Raw genomic sequence first — 19,175 nt, forward strand, 5'->3', positions numbered from 1 at the left:
GTAGTTCTGAAATTACTTCCACTACTTCCCTCAATACTTTTGAATGTAGTTGATCTAGCCCTGAGGACTTGAATTCGTTTAGAGCAGCCAGGTATTTCTGGATGACTTGTTTCCCTATTTGAGGTTGGATTTCCCCTAATCCTTCATCCACTCCATGTTGCTGAGTTTGATGGCAGCTTTCTTTTTGTGAGAAGACTGAGGCAAAGAAGGCATTGAGTAGCTCTGCCTTTTCCCTGTCCCCTGTCAGCATTATCCCATCTTCTCCTCACAGAGGCCCTATTGCCTCCTTGTTCTTTTCCTAAGCAAAGAAGCTCTTTTTATTGTTTTACATGCTCCTGGCAAGGCTGAGCTCAGCTTGTGCTTACCTTGCAAACCTTTTCCCTACAGGAGTTGGGTCATTTGTTGTTTGAATTCTTCTTTGGTGATTTCTCCCCTTTGCCACTTCTTGTGCATGTCTCTTTTGAGTCTTGGTCCAGTTAGAAGTTCTTGGGACATCTGTTCTCCCCTCCGCCACTTCTTGTGCATGTCTCTTTTGAGTCTTAGTCCAGTTAGAAGTTCTTGGGACATCTGTTCTTTGCACTTGTCTTAAATTTTTTTCTCTTTGTTGGCACTGTTTGGTTCAACACAGGAGGTCTGTGTTGAACCAAAACACAGTTCACACAATAGATAGAACAAAGGTGTTTTGTTTCTAAAAACAAAACAAAAAATGTTTAATCAGTGGCATCAAAAACACAGATTCAAAACAGATGGAAAGTCCTCATGCAACACCAGGAAGGATTTGCTTCTGGGGCTCCTGAGCATGGGCAGAGTGCTCTTTCCTAAACTCTTTCCTAAACAACCTCCCCCCCAATTACTTTTGACGTAGTTGCGTCACGGGACGCTCCAGGGGCTTAATCCGGATTAATGACCCGCTGCGCATTGCAAAAACAAGGGCAAGCGAAAGGGGGGGGGGGAGAGAAGGGGAGTCCTGCCGCTCTGCGCCTGCGCGGACATCTTCGGAAGGAGGGGGAGAGAAATGGGTGCAAAGTAGCGCCTCATGCTTGTGGATGATGCTTGGGGGCATTGTTGGAAAGACTTTGGGGGCAGAGAAGGAGCACAAAGGAGTTGGGAAGCCCCCACGGCAGGATTTTGAAAGATACAGCCCCGCAAAAGCATCAATGGCATCCCTCCAGGGGCTCCACGCGGAGCGGGTGGGCAGGGCCTGCCTCTCGGGTGGGCGTGGGCTGGATCCCGAGTGGGCGCGGCCTGCGTGCGAAGGGGGCGGCCACGGCGGCAGAGGGAGCCCTCCTTCCCTCTCTCCGTCCACGCCACGGAGTTGCGGGATGCATCCGCCCCGCGTGGCTTCATGGAGCCCCGTCCGGAGGAAGGGGAGGGTCCCGCGGGGGGCGCCTTCCAGCTGGTGCCGGTGCAGCTGTGCGGGGGGGCGCCCTGGGGCTTCTCCCTCCAAGGGGGCCTCGAGCACGGAGCCCCCCTCCTCGTCGCCAAGGTGAGCGGGAGAGAGGAAGAAGAGGAGGGGGAAAGGAGAAAGAGGGGGAAAGGAGAAAGAGGAGAGAAAGAAGAGGATGAGGAGAAGGAGGGAAAGGGGGGGGGGGAGAAGGAGAAACAGTTGAAGGAGGCAGGGATAGAGGAAGAAAGGAGGAGGAGGAAGAAAAGACAGAAGAGAAGGAGGGGGAAGGAAAATGGGGGGGAGAAGAAAGAGAAAGAAGAGGAGGAGAAGAGGGAGAGAAGGTGGGTAAGGGGAAGGAGAAAGAGGAGAAGGATGCAGGGAAAGAGGAGGAAAGGAGGAGGAAGAGACAGAAGAGAAGGAAGAGAAGGAGGGGAAGGGAAAGTGGGGAGGAGAAGGAAGAGAAAGAAGAGAGGAGGAGAAGAGGTAGAGAAGGTGGGTAAGGGGAAGGAGAAAGAGGAGAAGGAGGCAGGGAAAGAGGAGTAAAGGAGGAAGAAGAAAGGAAGGGGAAGAGAAGGAGGGGAAGGGAAAGGAAAAGGAGGAGAAAGAAGAGGGGGCAGGGATAGAGGAGGAAAGGAGGAAGAGGAAGAAGAAGGGAAAAAGGAGGGGAAGGGAAAGAAGAGGGGGCAGGGATAGAGGAGGAAAGGAGGAAGAAGAAGAAAGGGAGAAGGAGGGGAAGGGAAAGGAGGAGGAGGAGAAAGAAGAAGAGGGGCAGGGATAGAGGAGGAAAGGAGGAAAAAGAAGAGAAAGAAGAAGGGGAGAGGGAGGGGAAAGAAGGAGAAGTAGAAAAGGGAGGCAGGGAAAGAGCAGGAAAGGGGGAAGAAGTGAAAGAAGAGAAAGAGGAGGAGGGGGGAGAGAAGGCGGGGAATGGAAAGGAGGAGGAGAAGGAGATAGAGGAGGGGGAAAAAGAAAGAAGAGAGGAGGAGGCAGGGAATGAGGAAAGGAGAAGAAAAAGACAGAAGAGGAGGAGGAAAAGGAGGGGAAGGGAAAGGAGAAAGGAGGAAAGGAGGAAGAGAAAGAAGAAGAGAAGAGGGAGAGAAGGCGGGGAAGGGAAAGGAGGAGGAGAAGGAGAAAGACGAGGAAGGAAAGGAGGAATAAGAGGAGGACAAGGGGGAGAGAAGGAGGGAAAGGAGAAGGAGAAAGTGGAGGAGGAAGAGAAAGAAAAGAGGAGAAGTCAGGGAACGAGGAGGAAAGGAGGGAGAAGAAGAGAAAGAGGAGGGAAAGAAGAAGGGGAAGAGAAAGGAGGAACGGAGAAGGAAGAGGAGAGAAGCAGGAGAGAAAGCAAAGGGGGAGTTCTCCCTGTCCAGGCCGCTGCTTTTGTTCCTGGCGGGTCCTGTCTCCCCCTCCCCTCGACGCTCCTTTCCCAGACCCTTCTGCATTCCCCATCCATGCCTCCTTACTCTCCCTCTCCCTTCTTCTCCGGCTCTTTTGTTTCTTACCGAGTTCGGGACTCAATCGGCGGGTCTCCCCCCTCCTCCGGCGCTTCTCGGTTGTTTTCGGAAACTTTCCTTCCGTTGCCCCCCTCCCTCCTCAGACCCAGAGCCTTCAAACTTTTCTTTTCTGGAACTTGGAGCCTCCAAAACAGGGATGAGGCCAAAAAGTGAGCATTACATTCGAGTACATAGGGTATTTGTCCCCTGCAGCAAGGAGACTGCTTCTCCTGGATGTGTTAATGATATATCTGGAAACTAATGGATTTATTATGATGAGATTAACCTATTCTGAGCAAAAAGGCAATCCCGGTGGCCCTCTTTCTCCCACTTTTACCCTGCGAGGTCAGTTAAGACTAGGTGTTATGGACTCCAACTCCTAACAATTCCTAACAGCCGAGGGCCGGAGTTTGCCCATGCCTGCTCTGCATTCTTCCTTGACCCTAGTTTCTCTCCCCATAGCTGCAAGACAGTGGCTTGAAGTAGAGGTTAAGTGGCAGGTCTGCATTGCTCCTAACTATTTAGAGCAGAGTCGGGGTAGCCATCTGTCAGGAGGGTTTGGATTGTGCCTTCCTGACTGGCAGAATATGGGTTTGAGCAGGTGTTTTGGACTTCAGCTCATACAATCAGAGTTGGAAGAGACTTCATTTGCCATCCAGTCCAACCCCCTGCCAAGAAGCAGGGAAATCACATTCAAAGTCCAATACACCCGGAGGGCCGAAGTTTGCCCATGCCTGGTTTACCCCTATTCTGCCAGGCAGGGAAACGCAATTCATAGAATCAAACAATCACAGAGTTGGAAGAGACCTCATGGGCCATCCAGTCCAACCCCCTGCCAAGAAGGAGGAATATTGCATTCAAAGCACCCCCGACAGATGGCCATCCAGCCTCTGTTTAAAAACCTCCAAAGAAGGAGCCTCCGCCACACTCCAAAGCAGAGAGTTCCACTGCTGAACAGCTCTCACAGTCAGGAAGTTCTTCCCAATGTTTAGATGGAATCTCCTTTCTTGTAGTTTGAAATCATTGTTCCGCATCCTAGTCTCCAGGGCAGACGGAAACAAGCTTGCTCCCTCCTCCTCCCTATGACTTCCTCTCACATATTTATACATGGCTATCATATCTCCTCTCAGCCTTCTCTTCTTCAGGCTAAACATGCCCAGCTCCTTAAGCGCTCCTCATAGGGCTTGTTCTCCAGACCCTTGATCATTTTAGTCACCCTCCTCTGGACACATTCCAGCTTGTAACTATCTCTCTTGAATTGTGGTGCCCAAAATTGGACACAGTATTCCAGGTGCGGTCTAACCAAAGCAGAATAGAGGGGTAGCATGACTTCCCTCAATCTAGACACTAAGCTTCTATTGATGCAGGCCAAAATCCTATTGGCTTTTTATGCCGCCACATCACATTGTTGGCTCATGTTTAACCAGAACGCTCCCCTCTCCATTGGCTGGGTTGATCAATTGATTGATTGGCCTCCCGCCCAAGTTGGCTTCAGACAACTAAAACAAGCATTTTAAGTTGCACTATGGAACAGGTAACCATACATGAGGGGATGCTAAACTATTTGAAAGTATGTTAAAAACATACTAAAGATAGAGGGGAAAACATCTAGTTTCTCTCCCCATGGCTGCAAAACCGTGGTCTGAGGTAGAGGTTAACTGGCAGTCCATATCGCTCCTAACTTTTCAGAGCAGAGTCTGGATGGCCATCTTATCGTATCATACTTATTTATTATTTATTTACTATACGTGTATACTGCCTTTCTCAGCCTTAACGGCGACTCAAGGCAGTTTACAAGTCACTACACATAACAACAAAATATAAATTAAACATTAAAACAATATAAAATATATATAAAATATAATATAAATATAAAATCACAATAGAAGCAAGAAAAACAATGAAAAACAACATCATTATCATCAGCGTCTCCTAGTTAAATAATGTCCAAGTTCTATTGGACAACATTATTCTATTCAAGAATGATTGACAACTGGAAAATAGAGGGAGAAAATGTGGAGGCCGTGACAGACTTTGTATTTCTAGGTGCAAAGATTACTGCAGATGCAGACTGTGGCCAGGAAATCAGGAGACACTTACTTCTCTCACACCAGAAGCGACTAGCAGTTTCTCAGGTCGCTCCTGACATGACAAAAAACAACAACAACAACAAAAACAACAATCTGGCTGCCGTCCATTGGACCATTTGAAGCTTCTGGACAGTCTTCAAAGGCAACCCCACATAGAACGCATTGCAGTAGTCTATACGTGATGTAACCAAAGCATGGACTATTGTGTCCAAGTCAGGCTTCCCAAGGTACGGGAAGAGGTACGTTGGAAGAGTCCAACCCCTTGCCAAGAAGCAGGAAAATCACATTTAAAGCACCCCTTTGGATTGTGCCTTCCTGCCTGGCAGAATAGGGTTAACCCAGGCATGAGCAAACTTGGGCCCCCCAAGTATTTTGGACTTCAGCTCCTAACAACCCTTCCTTTCGCCCCTCAGTTGCTTAAGCGAAAAGGAAAGAATCTGAGGCTGTTCGGGATTGTGGGAGCTGAAGTCCAAAACACTTGGAGGGCTGAAGTTTGCCCATGCCTGGGTTAAACCCCTGGCCCTGGGGGTCTCTTCCAACTCTAGGATTCTGTGAAAGGGAGGGAGGGATCTCTTTGGCAGAATCCTTTGTCTGCGTGGAGCCAATGTGGGCCGGAAAGCCTCCCCTGCAGGGATGTGGGGCGGTGCCAGGCGGTGAATGATTAACTGCCCTTGTCTCGCCTGCCAGCCCTCGCAGGGCACACCTTGCAACGGAATGCCCCGTGGATCATGGGCCTCTTCTGCAGGGAGGCTGGGAAAAGCTTTGGGGGTCCAGGCACCAGATCTGTGTTGTTGTCATTGTTGCTGTGTGCCTTCCAAGTCATTTCTATCATAAGGTTTCCTGAGGCTGAGAGTGTATGATTCGCCCAAGGTCTTTCTCTCTGAAGCCCTGGTCTTCAGAGTCCTAGTCAAAGTACTCAAAAGCAGGAAGCTAAAAGACCAAGGCTGAAGTCCCTGCTCCTCCCTGGAAAGCCATTGAGGGGCTTTTCCTGACACTGAACCCAACCTGAAGTCATACCACAGTTGCCAGTCAGCACGGTGTGACTGTTGGACTAAAACAGGCCTCTTCACACTGTGGACCTCCAACTCTCAGAATCTCTTCCCATTGAACAAGCTGGCAATTGGAGCTTCTGGGACTTCAAAGTTTGAAGTCCTCGTGGACAACAAGTTAAACATGAGCCAACAATGTCATGCGGCGGCAAAAAAAGCCAATGAGATTTTGGCCTGCATCAATAGGAGTCTAGTGTCTAGATCCAGGGAAGTCATGCTCCCCATGCTCTATTCTGCCTTGGTCAGACCACACCTGGAATATTGTGTTTAATTCTGGGCACCACAATTGAAGGGAGATAGTGACAAGCTGGAATGTGTCCAGAGGAGGGAGACTAAAATTATCAATGGTCTGGAGAACAAGCCCTATGAGGAGCGGCTTAAAGAGCTGGGCATGTTTAGCCTGAAGAAGAGAAGACTGAGAGGAGATATGATGAAGGCCATGTATAAATATGTGAGAGGAAGTTATAGGGAGGAGGGTGCGGACTAGGACACGGAACAATGGCTTCAAACTACAAGAAAGGAGATTCCATCCGAACATGAGGAAGAACTTCCTGACTGTGAGAGCCGTTCAGCAGTGGAACTCTCTGCCCCAGAGTGTGATGGAGGCTCCTTCTTTGGAAGCTTTTAAACAGAGGCTGGATGGCCATCTGTCGGGAATGCTTTGAATGCAATTTTCCTGCTTTTTGGCAGGGGGTTGGACTGGATGGCCCATGAGGCTTAGAATCCAATTCTATGATTCTAAGCTGGCAATTAGGGCTTCTGGGAGTTGGGGGCTCAAACAGCTGGAGAGCCAGAGTTTGAAGCTGCCTGAACTAGGGCCCCTTCCACACAGCTGTATAAAATCCCACATTACCTGCTTTGAACTGGAATATATGACAGTGTGTGCTCAGATAACCCAGCTGAAAGCAGATATTGTGGGATATTCTGCCTTGATATTCAGGGTGATATGGCTGTGTGGAAGGGCCCAAGGACTCTGTGATCAGAATTCAAATCCCAACCTAGTAACAGAAACCTTCAGCAAGTCTCTCTCTCTCTCTCACCCTTGAAATGGGAAAGCCTTGAATTCATGGGTTGCTGTAAGTTTTCTGGGCTGTATGGCCATGTTCCAGAAGCATTCTCTCCTGATGTTTTGTCTACATCTATGGGCCCTTCCACACAGCCCTATATCCCAGAATATTAAGGCAGGAAATCCCACAATATCTGCTTTGAACTTGGGCCCCTTCCACACAGCTGAATAATATCTCACATTTTTTGCTTTGAACTGGAATATATGGCAGTGTGGACTCAGATAACCCAGTTCAAAGCAGATGTTGTGGGATTTTCTCCATTGATATTCTGGATGATATGGATGTGTGGAAGGGCCCTAGGTTATCTGAATCAATCAGATAATATGGGATTTTCTGCCTTGATATTCTGGGATATAGGGATGTATGGAAGGGTCCTATGGCAGGTATCCTCAGAGATTGTGAGGCGTGTTGAAAAGTAGGCAAGTGAGGTTAATATATCTCTGCAATGTCCCAAGGTGGGAGAAAAAAAACTTGTCTGCTTGATTGACAAGAATCAATCAGGGCCAGCTAACACCTACCAACAAAGGATCACCCAGGCAGCAACCAGCCAGGCTTTGAAACTGCAAGGTTGCAAGGTGGCCAATTGCAACATTCACACTTGCCTCCAGCAGATAAGAGTTCTTTCTCTCACCGGACATTCCACAGATATATAAAACTCACTTGCCTAGTTTCCAACAGATGTCACAACCTCTGAAGATGCCTGCCATAGATGTGGGCGAAATGTCAGGAGATAATGCTTCTGGAACATGGCCATACATCCTGGAAAACTCACTGCAACCCAGATAACTCAGAACTATGAATGATGAACATGGACTGGCCAGACGATGTTACTGGATAATGTTTTTAACAAGATGATACCGATGATTATATTCTTTAACGGTTTCCATTTATGTTTTATATTGTCATGTTGATTACTTTTAATGGCACTTTTATGGATGCCTGACATTGAATTGTGCCAATCCGTAACCCGCCTTGAGTCGCCGTATAGCTGAGAATGGTGGGCTATAAATATTGTAAATAAATAAAGGGGAGGAGTTGAACCTGGGGGGGGGGGAGTTCCTGGAGAGATGTCAATGGGTCCCCTCCCCAATTCCCTTGCTCCAGTGAAGGATGTTGCTTTGCAGCCTTGGCAATGATGGGTGGCATGTTGCTTGGGGCACCACTAAGAGGCAGTCTATGCACAAGATCAGGCCTTTGGGAGCCCCCCTCCTCGTCCCCTTTGTCACATGCCAATGGACTGAGTTGCATCAACTAGTGCCTGCCCACTGGTTGCCAATCTTGCTTCTTAGACTCTGCAACTCCTCTTTGGGAGTGAGATGGGCTTCTGTCTTGATGTTGCTTGCAGCCTGAAAGTACAGCTCTGTTCCCAAATGGTGCAGGGAGGAAGGAGGGCGGGGGTCTACCTAAAAAGCAAGGTCACATCCAAATATCAATGCATTTTAAGGTTTAAAACAAATTACCGTATATACTCGAGTATAAGCCAACCCGAATATAAGCCGAGCCACTTAATTTTACCACAAAAAGCTGGGAAAACGGATTGACTCGAGTATAAGGGTGAGAAATGCAGCAGCTACTGCAGTGTTTCTCAACCTGGGGGTCGGGACCCCTGAGGGGGTCGCGAAGGGGTGTCAGAGGGGTCGCCAAAGACCATCAGAAAACACAGTATTTTCTGATGGTCATGGGGATTCCATGTTGGAAGTTTGAGCCAATTCTATCGTTGGTGAAGTTCAGAATATTCTTTGATTGTAGAGAACTATAAATCCCAGCAACTACAACTCCCAAAAGTCAAGGTCTATTTTCCCCAGGTTCCACCAGTGTTCACATTTGCGCACATTGAGTATTTGTGCCAAGTTGGGTCCAGATCCACCATTGCTTGAGTCCACAGTGCTCTCTGGATATAGGTGAACTACAACTCCCAAACTCAAGGTCAATGCCCACCAAACCTTTCAATTGTTTTCCATTTGTCATGGGAGCTCTGTGTGGCAAATTAGGTTCAAATCCATTGCTGGTGGAGTTCAGAATACTCTTTGATTATAGGTGAACTATAAATCCCAGAAACTACAACTCCCAAATTACAAAATCAATCCTCCCTCAACTCCACTAGCATTTACACATGGGTGCATTGGGTGTTTGTGCCCAGTTTGGTCCAGTGAATGAAAATACATCTTGCATATCTGATATTTACGTTATGATTTATAAAAATAGTAAAATGACTGTTATGAAGTAGCAACAAAAACAATGTTATGGTTGGGGGTCACCACAACATGAGGGACTGTATTAAGGGGTCACGGCATTAGGAAGGTTGAGAACCACTGAGCTACTGGTACATTTCAAAATGAAAATAGATACCAATAAAATTACATTAATTGAGGCATCAGTAGGTTAAATGTTTTTGAATATTTACATAATTTATGATAAGACTGTCCAGTTCTGATTAAACCAGTGGTTCTCAACCTTCCTAATGCCACAACACCTTAATTCCTCATGTTATTGTGACCCCCAACCATAAAATTCGTTTCGTTGCTACTTCATAACTCATTCTGCTGCTGTTATGAATAGTAGCAGATTGGGGGAGGTTATTGATTTTGTCCTGTGGGAGTTGTAGTTGCGTGGATTTATAGTTCACTTACAATCAAAGAGCATTCTGAACTCCACCAACGAGTTCAAACTTGGCATACAGAATTCCCATGACCAACAGAAAATACTGGATGGGTTTGGTGGGCACTGACCTTGAGTTTTGGGAGTTGTAGTTTACCTACATCCAGAGAGAACTGTAGACTCAAACAATGATGGATCTGGACCAAACTTGGCATGAATTCTCAGTATGCCCAAATGTAAATACTAGTAGAGTTTTGGGAAAATAGACCTTGACATTTGGGAGTTGTAGTTGCTGGGATTTATAGTTCACCTACAATCAAAGAGCATTCGAACCCTACCAAGGATTGAATTGGCCCAAACTTCCCACACAGAACCTCCATGACCAACAGAAAATACTGTGTTTTCTGGTGGTCTTTGGTGACCCCTCTGACACCCCCTCGCGACCCCTCCAGGGGTCCCGACCCCCAGGTTGAGAAGCACTGGATTAAACCATCATTTTAACCTTCTTCGGTGTAAATGTGCTTATGTGTCCTTCTAATAATAATAAAGACAGTAAAATAATAAATATAATAATAATAATAGAGTGAAATAATAAATATAATAATAACAATAAATACAGTAAATTAATGTAATGATAACAATTATAAAATAAAATAATGTAATAATAATAATAAAGTAAAATGATAAATATAATAATAATAATAAAGACAGTAAAATAATAGATGTAATAATAATAATAATAATAGAGTGAAATAATAAATATAATAATAACAAGAATAAATAGGGTAAAATAATAAATGTAATAACTATAAAATAAAATAATGTAATAATAATAAATGTAATAATAACAATAGAGTGAAATAATAAATATAATAATAAGAATAAATAGGGTAAAATAATAAATGCAATGATAAAAATTATAAAATAAAATAATAAATGTAATAATAAAGTAAAATAATAATAATAATAATAATAATAATAAAGACAGTAAAATAATAGATGTAATAATAATAATAATAATAATAGAGTGAAATAATAAATATAATAATAACAAGAATAAATAGGGTAAAATAATAAATGCAATGATAAAAATTATAAAATAAAATAATAAATGTAATAATAAAGGAAAATGATAAATATTATAATAATAATAAAGACAGTAAAATAATAAATGTAATAATAAGAGAGTGAAATAATATAATAATAACAAAAATAAATAGGGTAAAATAATAAATGCAATGATAACAATTATAAAATAGAATAATAAATGTAATAATAGTAATAAAGTAAAATGATAAATATTATAATATTGATAATAAAGACAGTAAAATAATAAATATAATAATAGAGTGAAATAATAAATATTATAATAACAACAATAAATAGGGTAAAATAATAAATGTAATGATAAGAATTATAAAATAAAATAATAAATGTAATAATAAAGCAAAATGATAATTATAATATTATTAATAATAAAGACAGTAAAATAATAAATGTAATAATAATAATAGAGTGAAATAATAAATATAATAATAACAAGAATAAATAGGGTAAAATAATAAATGTAATAATAACAATTATAAAATAATGTAATAATAATAATAAAGTAAAATGATACATATTATAATATTGATAATAATAAACAGAGTAAAATAATAAATGTAATAATAATAATAATAATGACAGAGTAAAATAATAAATAACCTTGACTCGAATACAAGCCAAGGGGGACTTTTTCAGCCTAAAGGGTTGAAAAATTAGGCTTATACTTGAGTATATACGGTAATAGTTCTCTTCAAACTGTGAGTGACAACTCACAATTGTTGTTCCTGGAGTTGTTTTTAGTGCATTTTGGGGTGGGAGGGTTGAGCTAGAAAGGCACCAGGCCAGGGTTTGGGGTGCCTCCTTGAGATCTCCTTGTGCTGATAGGCAGCTGAGACTCGGGGCAGTCCTTTTCCTCTCCCGCTCCCTGGCAAAGTCGCCAGCAGTACTCACTCTGCTTGCAGAAACAAGGACTCCTTTGTGCCCTAATTAGCTGTCAGCCAAGGAGAGCGCCCTTCTCCCGTAAGCCTTGGCCCGGCCCTTTCCTTTCCTTGCCCTCCTCCTTTCTTCCTTCCTTCCCTAGAGTCACTTGAGGCACCCCCAAATTCCATTTCGGAGAAATCCTGGGGAACAATGCCTTGCTGTTGCAGGCCTTGTGCCCTCCGCTTTGCACCCCCCCCCCCAAGTTCCTTCAAATCTCCTCTTGCATTTATTGCAGGAATTGAAGGAAAGGTGTCTGGGTGCATTTTTCCTTGAGCAGAAGGGCAAAAAGGCTGGGGTGGGATTTGTAGCACTCAGAAATCGACTCTCTGGCAGATTCAGCCTGAACACTGGCAGCTGTTTGTGTGTGCATTCTCCTTCTAGGCTTATTTATTTATCGTGTCATCCGCAACCAGAACACTGTATTACATTTCTAACAGAACAAAACAAACAAACAGATTTTAAAACACACACACACACACACAAATTTTGCAAACTTGGTAGCTGATTAAATGTCCTTTGACCAGTATCTCACTTGGAGTGCCTTTGGTGTTGCTGCAAGGAGGTCCTCCATTGTGCATGTGGCAGGGCTCAGGGTGCATTGCAGCAGGTGGTCAGTGGTTTGCTCTTCTCCGCACTCGTATGTCGTGGATTCAACTTTGTAGCCCCATTTCTTAAGATTGGCTCTGCATCTTAAGAAACCCACGCGCTCACTACGTTCATCTGGAGAGGCCCTGCTCGTGATCCCGCCTGCGTCGCAAGTGCGTTTGGTGGGGACACGAGACAGGCCTTTTCCTCTGCATCTTGTGGTGCCAGAGCGCAGTCTGTTCAGCGCCTTCCAAGTCGCCCAGTCTTCTGTGTGCCCAGGGGGGAGTCTCTCATCTGGTATCACCCACAGATTGAGGTGCTGGGTTTGAGCCTGCCACTTTTGAACTCTCGCTTGCTGAGGTGTTCCAGGCTTGCCATGGAGTGAGAAAAAGCAAAATGGGCGTGGGACCTGCTTGGGAGTTGTTTGTATGACTGCTTTGCCTCTATACCAGGCATGGGCAAACTTTCTAATTTGGGAACCACATGGTGGGCTGGAGCAGGGTGAGCAGGCTGGGAGGAAGGGGGTTCTCCCCAAGTCCCCAAGCGCTCCCTACAGAGAGAGGTCAACCCTCCTGTTCAAGGAGCTCCACTGGCTGCCGTTTATCTTCTGAGCCCAATTTAAGGTGCAGGTGCTTACCTACAAAGCCTTGAACGGTTTGGGACCAGCCTACCTGCGTGACTGCATCTCCGTCTACGAACCCACGCGCTCACTACGTTCATCTGGAGAGGCCCTGCTCGTGATCCCGCCTACGTCGCAAGTGCGTTTGGTGGGGACACGAGACAGGGCCTTTTCCGTGGTGGCCCCCCGACTCTGGAACACCCTCCCCAAAGATCTTAGACAGGCCCCTACATTGGCAGTCTTTAGAAAGAACTTGAAGACCTGGCTGTTCCGATGTGCCTTCCCTGATTAGGAAATCTCCAATACCAAGTCCCAGAAGCACTTTATTAGAATTAAGATCGCCGTACACTGCACACTGCACTTGCCCTATAATCCTTACATATCACCTGTCACATCAGCACTTTTTAACCTTGTACCCTTTACTCTGGCCCGGCCCAGTTTTATCGTGTTTCGATGTATTGTTTATTGCTTGTTGTTTTTAATACTGCTTTAATTGTTTAATTTGCTTTAGGTGTATTGTTATGTTGTGTGTTGAGGCCTTGGCCTTTGTAAGCCGCATCGAGTCCTTCGGGAGATGCTAGCGGGGTACAAATAAAGTTTAATAATAATAATAATAATAATAATAATAATAATAAAGTCCCCTTGGTGCCCTTTTCTCCCCTTCCTCTTCTATTTTGGAGGCAGAAAGTGAAGGAAAGGTGGGAAACTTACTTTCTGCTGCTCTAGAGACCAGGACACAAGGGAGCAATGGGTTCACATGGCAGGGAAAGAGATTCAACTGAAAAGATTAGGAAGAACTTCCTGGGGAGTGGCATAGGCTGCCTGGGAGTGTGGTGGAGTCTCCTTCTCTGGAGGCTTTTCTGCAGAGGCTGTCTATCAGGAGTGCTTTGATTGTGCCTTCTTGCATGGCAGGGGGATGGACTGGATGACCCCTAGGGGTCTCTTCCAGCTCTGGGATTCTATATCAAGAGTAGGCAATACGGGGTCTAATGGATACACTTTTTCTCTCCCGCACACCATCTCATCCTGACCAAGGCAAACCCTTTTGGGATCCAAATGTATATATTTTAGTAGATTTTAATTGTATTGACTTGATGTTTTTAACTACATAATTATTGATTTTGCTATGTATTTTATTATGTGTACATGGAGGCATCGAATTGTTTCCAGCTGGAAGCTGCCCTTAGGCATTGAAAAGGCGAGGTACAAATACCCTAAATAAATAAATAAATAAATAAATAAATTTACCCACCCACCCTCCTCAATGGGACACCTTTTAAATCAGCGTTTCTCAACATGAGGTCACGGGGTGGATATCAGAGGTTCACCAAAGACCATCAGAAAACACCGTATTTTCTATTGGTCTTGGGGGTTCTGGCCCATTGCCCTTTGCCGCCTTGATATCCTTAGATGTGCCCTTCCCAACTTGGATGTGAGAGAATGACCCAGGACACACCTCCTCTCTTAGCCCCTTCTGCATGGCCTATAATCCAGTTCAAAGACGATAATCTGGATTATATGGCAGTGTAGAAGGAGCCTTCATCTCCAGAAGGCTTCCAAGCACACCTGAGTTCTGGCTCTTTGCTTCGTTTGGCTCCCACCGCATTGGTTACTCAGGGCCCGGGCCCTTCTGGATGAAGATGGCGGGGTGTGTTTCCCAGGCTCTGTAGGAGGGTGAGGTGTCTAGACACTGCAGCTCCTGGCGATGGCTTGGTGCCACGGAGTGGAGGCGGCATCTTCCTTTCCTGGCTTCCTTTCCTGGCAAGGCCTCCTCCCTGACAGCCCCCTTCCCTTGCGCCAGGGCCCCCACTCATCACAGTCTATGGCAGCGTTTCTCAACCAGGGGTGGGGACCCCTGGGGGGGTCATGACGGGTGGTCGGAGGGGTCGCCAAAGATCATCAGAAAATTGGGAAGTTTGGCCCGATTCTATCATTGGTGGGGTTCAGAATGCTCTTTGATTGCAGGTGAACTATAAATCCCAGCAACTACAGCTCCCAAATGTCAATGTCTGTTTTTTCCAAACTCCACCAGTGTTCACATTTGAGCATATTGAGTATTTGTGTCAAGTTTGGTCCAGATGTATCGTTGTTTGAGTCCACAGTGCTCTCTGGATGTAGGTGAACTACAACTCCCAAACTCAAGGTCAATGCCCACCAAATCCTTCCAGTATTTTCTGTTAGCCATGGGAGTTCTGTGCTTTGACACTGACCAATACACATTTTGGTACCTCAAAGTGTGGCCCTGTTTCTGGGTGTATTTGACCTGCTCGTTCCAAAAATGCACTCGTTTCCTCCATCAGCTCTAGTGTTTGAGATGCAGAACATATGCAATCTTCCAATCGTCATCTGTTCTCCCATAGAAAACCATATCTAAGAAACTATAGCTGGTGGGGTCTAGCCATTTTCTGAATCAACCCCCCAAATAAACCCAGAGACAGGCCTAAAAACCCAAAACACCAAGAAGAGATTTCTTTCTTGGTTGGGCTGTGTATTTCTCAGGTTTGGATGTAGAAACTGGCCCAGAATTGTTTCCTAACCTATTTATTTAAAACTTTTATATCCTGACCTTCTCAACCTCCGTAGAGGAACTCAGACCGGCTTACAGCAAGGATTCAATGCTAATAGTACAATCTAAAAATATCACACAATTATGAGTTAAAATGCATATAGATTAGAGTTGCATATAAGCCAATTTGCCAAGATAAAATCATGTCCAACTCAGTCCGTATGTGTGGTCGATAACTTTGTTCTGTAGCCGGTTTCAATGATTATTCTGGGAATGCTTCCTTCCATAGCCAGGATTTCACCAGCCTCCTGAAGGACAGGAGGGAGGGGACAGATTTGATCTCAATTGGGAGAGAGTTCCATAGCCGAGGGGCCACCACAGAAAAGGCTCTGTCTCTCGTTCCTGCCAGACGTGATTGCGAAAGTGGCAGGACCGAGAGCAGGGCCCCACCAGAAGATCTTACTTGTCTTGATGGTTCATAGGGGAGAATACATTCGGACAGGTAAATTGTTGGCTTAAGAGGAATTCTGTGAGTTGCACAAAAGTAGGTTGAGCTTACAGATGTTAAACTAGACAAAGAAACCCTCTGATGTATTGTCGAAGGCTTTCATAGCTGGAATCACTGTGCTGTTGTGAGTTTTCTGGGCTGTATGGCCATGTTCCAGAAACATTATCTCACCTGCATCTATGGCAGGCATCCTCAGGGGTTGTGAGGTCTGTTGAAAACTAGGAAAATTGGGTTTATATGTCTGTAAAATGTCCAGGGTGGGAGAAACAACTATTGTCTGTTTAAGGTAGGTGTGAATGTTTGAATTGGCCACCTTGATTAACATTGCAGCTTCAAAGACTGGCTGGTTGCTTCCTGGGGAATTCTTTGTTGGGAGGTGTTAGCTGGCCCTGATTGAGTCATTTCTGGAATTCCCTTGTTTTTTGAGTGTTACTCTTGGTTTACTGCATGCGAAAGGTCAGGAGAGAATGCTTTTGGAACATGGCCATACAGCCTGGAAAACTCACAACAACCCAAACTCTCTGATGTTGGACCTGGAGCTTTGCAGGTGTTCAAGAACTCCCAGACTCTAGGATTGCTGGGAGTTGTAATCCAGAGTGCAGATCCATCTGGTTCAGCAGATTTTCCTCTGAAGCCAGGCAAAGCATCACTTCATGGCCCTGTAAGGAACCCCCGGTGGCACAGTAGGTTAAACCCCTGTGCCGGCAGGACTGAGAGGTCACAGGTTCGAATCTGGGGAGAGGCGGATGAGCTCCCTCTGTCAGCTCCAGCTTCTCATGTAGGGACATGAGAGAAGCCTCCCACAAGGATGATAAAAACATCAAAATCATCCGGGCGTCCCCTGGGCAACGTCCTTGCAGACGGCCAATTCTCTCACACCAGAAGCAACTTGCAGTTTCTGAAGTTTCTGAAGTAGCTCCTGACACGACAAAAGAAAATAGCCCTGTAGGTCCTCCTATCTGCCTCAGGACGGGTTGCGCTAGCTCTGCTCTCTGAACCTCTTTAGAGAAATCCTCTTGGATTTTGGGGAGCCACACCAGGCAGGCCTTGAAATCCTTAAAGGTGGGCCATTTCCTTCTGTCCACAGCCAGCTACTCTCCTCCCAAGTTGTTCCAGGCTCCCTTTTGCAGCTCCAACTGGGTTTGAGGAAGGCTTGCTTGCTCTCCTTGGCGTTCCAGGGCCCAAGGCCTGCCCACCCGCCGCCCTTCCCTTCCCCATCTGGACTCCATTTCCGAAAGGATGCCGCAGCAACCAACCAGAGCAGAGGCTTGCGGACTCCAACACTATGTAACATTTGAAAATTCTTCTATTCCTGATTTGAAAGTGGAATTTCCTGATTAATTGTGCAGTCCTTCCTTTGAAAGTAGTAGTTCTATTCCAGAAACTTTGTTTTTGTGGTTGCCACAAACTGGGTTGGATTGGTTGAGATACTCATTGAAAAACTGGAGCAAAATGCGCTGAAGGTTTTTTTGCAGGTTAATAAATGTTTTCCGTGTTTTTATGATCGAACCAATTGGGAAATGACATTTATAATCTAGGAACAAAAATCACGTTGCATAGTGAAATGGGAGGAAGAGGAGATGATGAAAGCTCTGTTTGTTTTCTTTCTGCTCCAAGCTCAGCCTCACAAAAAGCCTGACAGCTCTGGGAGAGGAAATGTGCTGATTTGGGGCATCGTTGTCCTCTGTCTTTTCCCTCTTTGTGTGGGGCACCTCTGGGGGAGACTGGCCAGGGTTGGATTGAGTGAGGCACTTGGGACACATGGAATGGGGTCTGGAAGGACATCTCTTCCTTCCCCCACATTAAGATGCTGTTTCACTCTGCATTGGTGCTCCCTTCTGCTGGGAGAAAGTAGAACAGTTGAGGACCACTTGGTCAAATTTGGGGTGGTTCTCTCCCATACTAACCAATCTCCTGGCCTTCACCTTGTTGGAGATGCCAACTTGAGGTGGTTTCTCAATAAATAGCCAAGTTCTGAATCCAGAAAAAAAAACCTTTCCTGCAAGTTCTCCTTTTTGGAAAGGAAGCTGTTTGCATTCCTGAGATCTCACCCAGATTTAAATCAGTCTCCATGAATTATCTATATAAATAAAAATGTAATCTTCGTTTGTGTGATTAACAGAACTCAAAAACCACTGGACGAATTGACACCAAATTTGGACACAAGACACCTAACAATCCAATCTATGTCCTTCACTCAAAAAATTGATTTTGTCATTTGGGAGTTGTAGTTGCTGGGATGTATAGTTCACCTACAATCAAAGAGCATTCTGAACCTCACCAACGATGGAATTGAACCAAACTTGACACACAGTTTTCCCATGACCAACAGAAAATACTGGAAGGGTGTCCTTTGGTTTTGGAGTTGTAGTTCACCTACATCCAGAGATCACTGTGGACTCAAACAATGATGGATCTGGACCAAACTCTACACGAATGCTCAATATGCCCAAATGTGAACACTGGTGGAGTTTGGGGAAAATAGAATCTTGACATTTGGGAGTTGTAGTTGCTGGGATGTATAGTTCACTACAATCACAGAGCATTCTGAACCCCACCAACGATAGAATTGGGCCAAATCTCCCACACAGAACCCCCATGTGGACCACAGCAACGCGTGGCAGGGGACGGCTAGTGGAATCATAAAGTTGGAAGAGACCTCTTGGGCCATTCAATCCAACCCCTTTCTGACAAGAAGCAGGAAAATTACATTTAAAGCACCACTGACAGATGGCCATCCAGCTTCTGCTTAAAAGCCTCCAAAAAAGCCTCCACCACACTCCGGGGAAGAGAGTTCCACTGCTGAACAGCTCACACAGTTAGGCAGTTCTTCCTCATGTTCAGATGGAATTTCCTTTCCTGTCATTTGGAGCCATTCTTCCATTGCGTCCTAGTCTCCAGGGCAGCAGAAATCAAGTCTGCTCCCTCCTCCTTATGACTTCCCCTCAAATCGTGATCCCTGGCCTTCATCATGTTACCTCTCAGCCTTCTCTTCCGCAGGCTAAACATGCCCAGCTCTTTAAGCCACTCCTCATAGGGCTTGTTCTTCAGACCCTTGATCATTTGAGTTGCCCTCCTCTGGACACATTCCAGCTTAGCATCCTCCTTAAATTGCAGTGCCCAGAATCGGACACAGTGTGATTCCAGATGTGGTCTGACCAAGGCAGATTAGAGGGGGAGCAAGACTTCCCTGAATCTAGACCAGGGGTCCTCAAACCTTTTAAACAGAAGGCCAGGTCACAATCCCTCCA

The 19,175-nt window shown here is 45.3% G+C and overlaps 1 protein-coding gene across 1 annotated transcript in view; it reads left to right on the top strand.

Annotated features, from left to right (window-relative positions):
- The first annotated feature begins 1,242 nt into the window (after nucleotides 1–1,242).
- SHROOM4 (shroom family member 4) overlaps nucleotides 1,243–19,175 on the top strand; it is a 65,425-nt gene continuing 47,492 nt past the window's right edge. Inside the window, exon 1 of the mRNA XM_067471593.1 lies at nucleotides 1,243–1,486. Coding sequence (XP_067327694.1) covers nucleotides 1,346–1,486 — 141 coding nt within the window. The 5' untranslated portion in view covers nucleotides 1,243–1,345. The remainder of the gene's footprint in view (nucleotides 1,487–19,175) is intronic.

The sequence above is a fragment of the Anolis sagrei genome, chromosome 10, assembly GCF_037176765.1.
Source record: "Anolis sagrei isolate rAnoSag1 chromosome 10, rAnoSag1.mat, whole genome shotgun sequence".
Lineage (NCBI taxonomy): Eukaryota > Metazoa > Chordata > Lepidosauria > Squamata > Dactyloidae > Anolis > Anolis sagrei.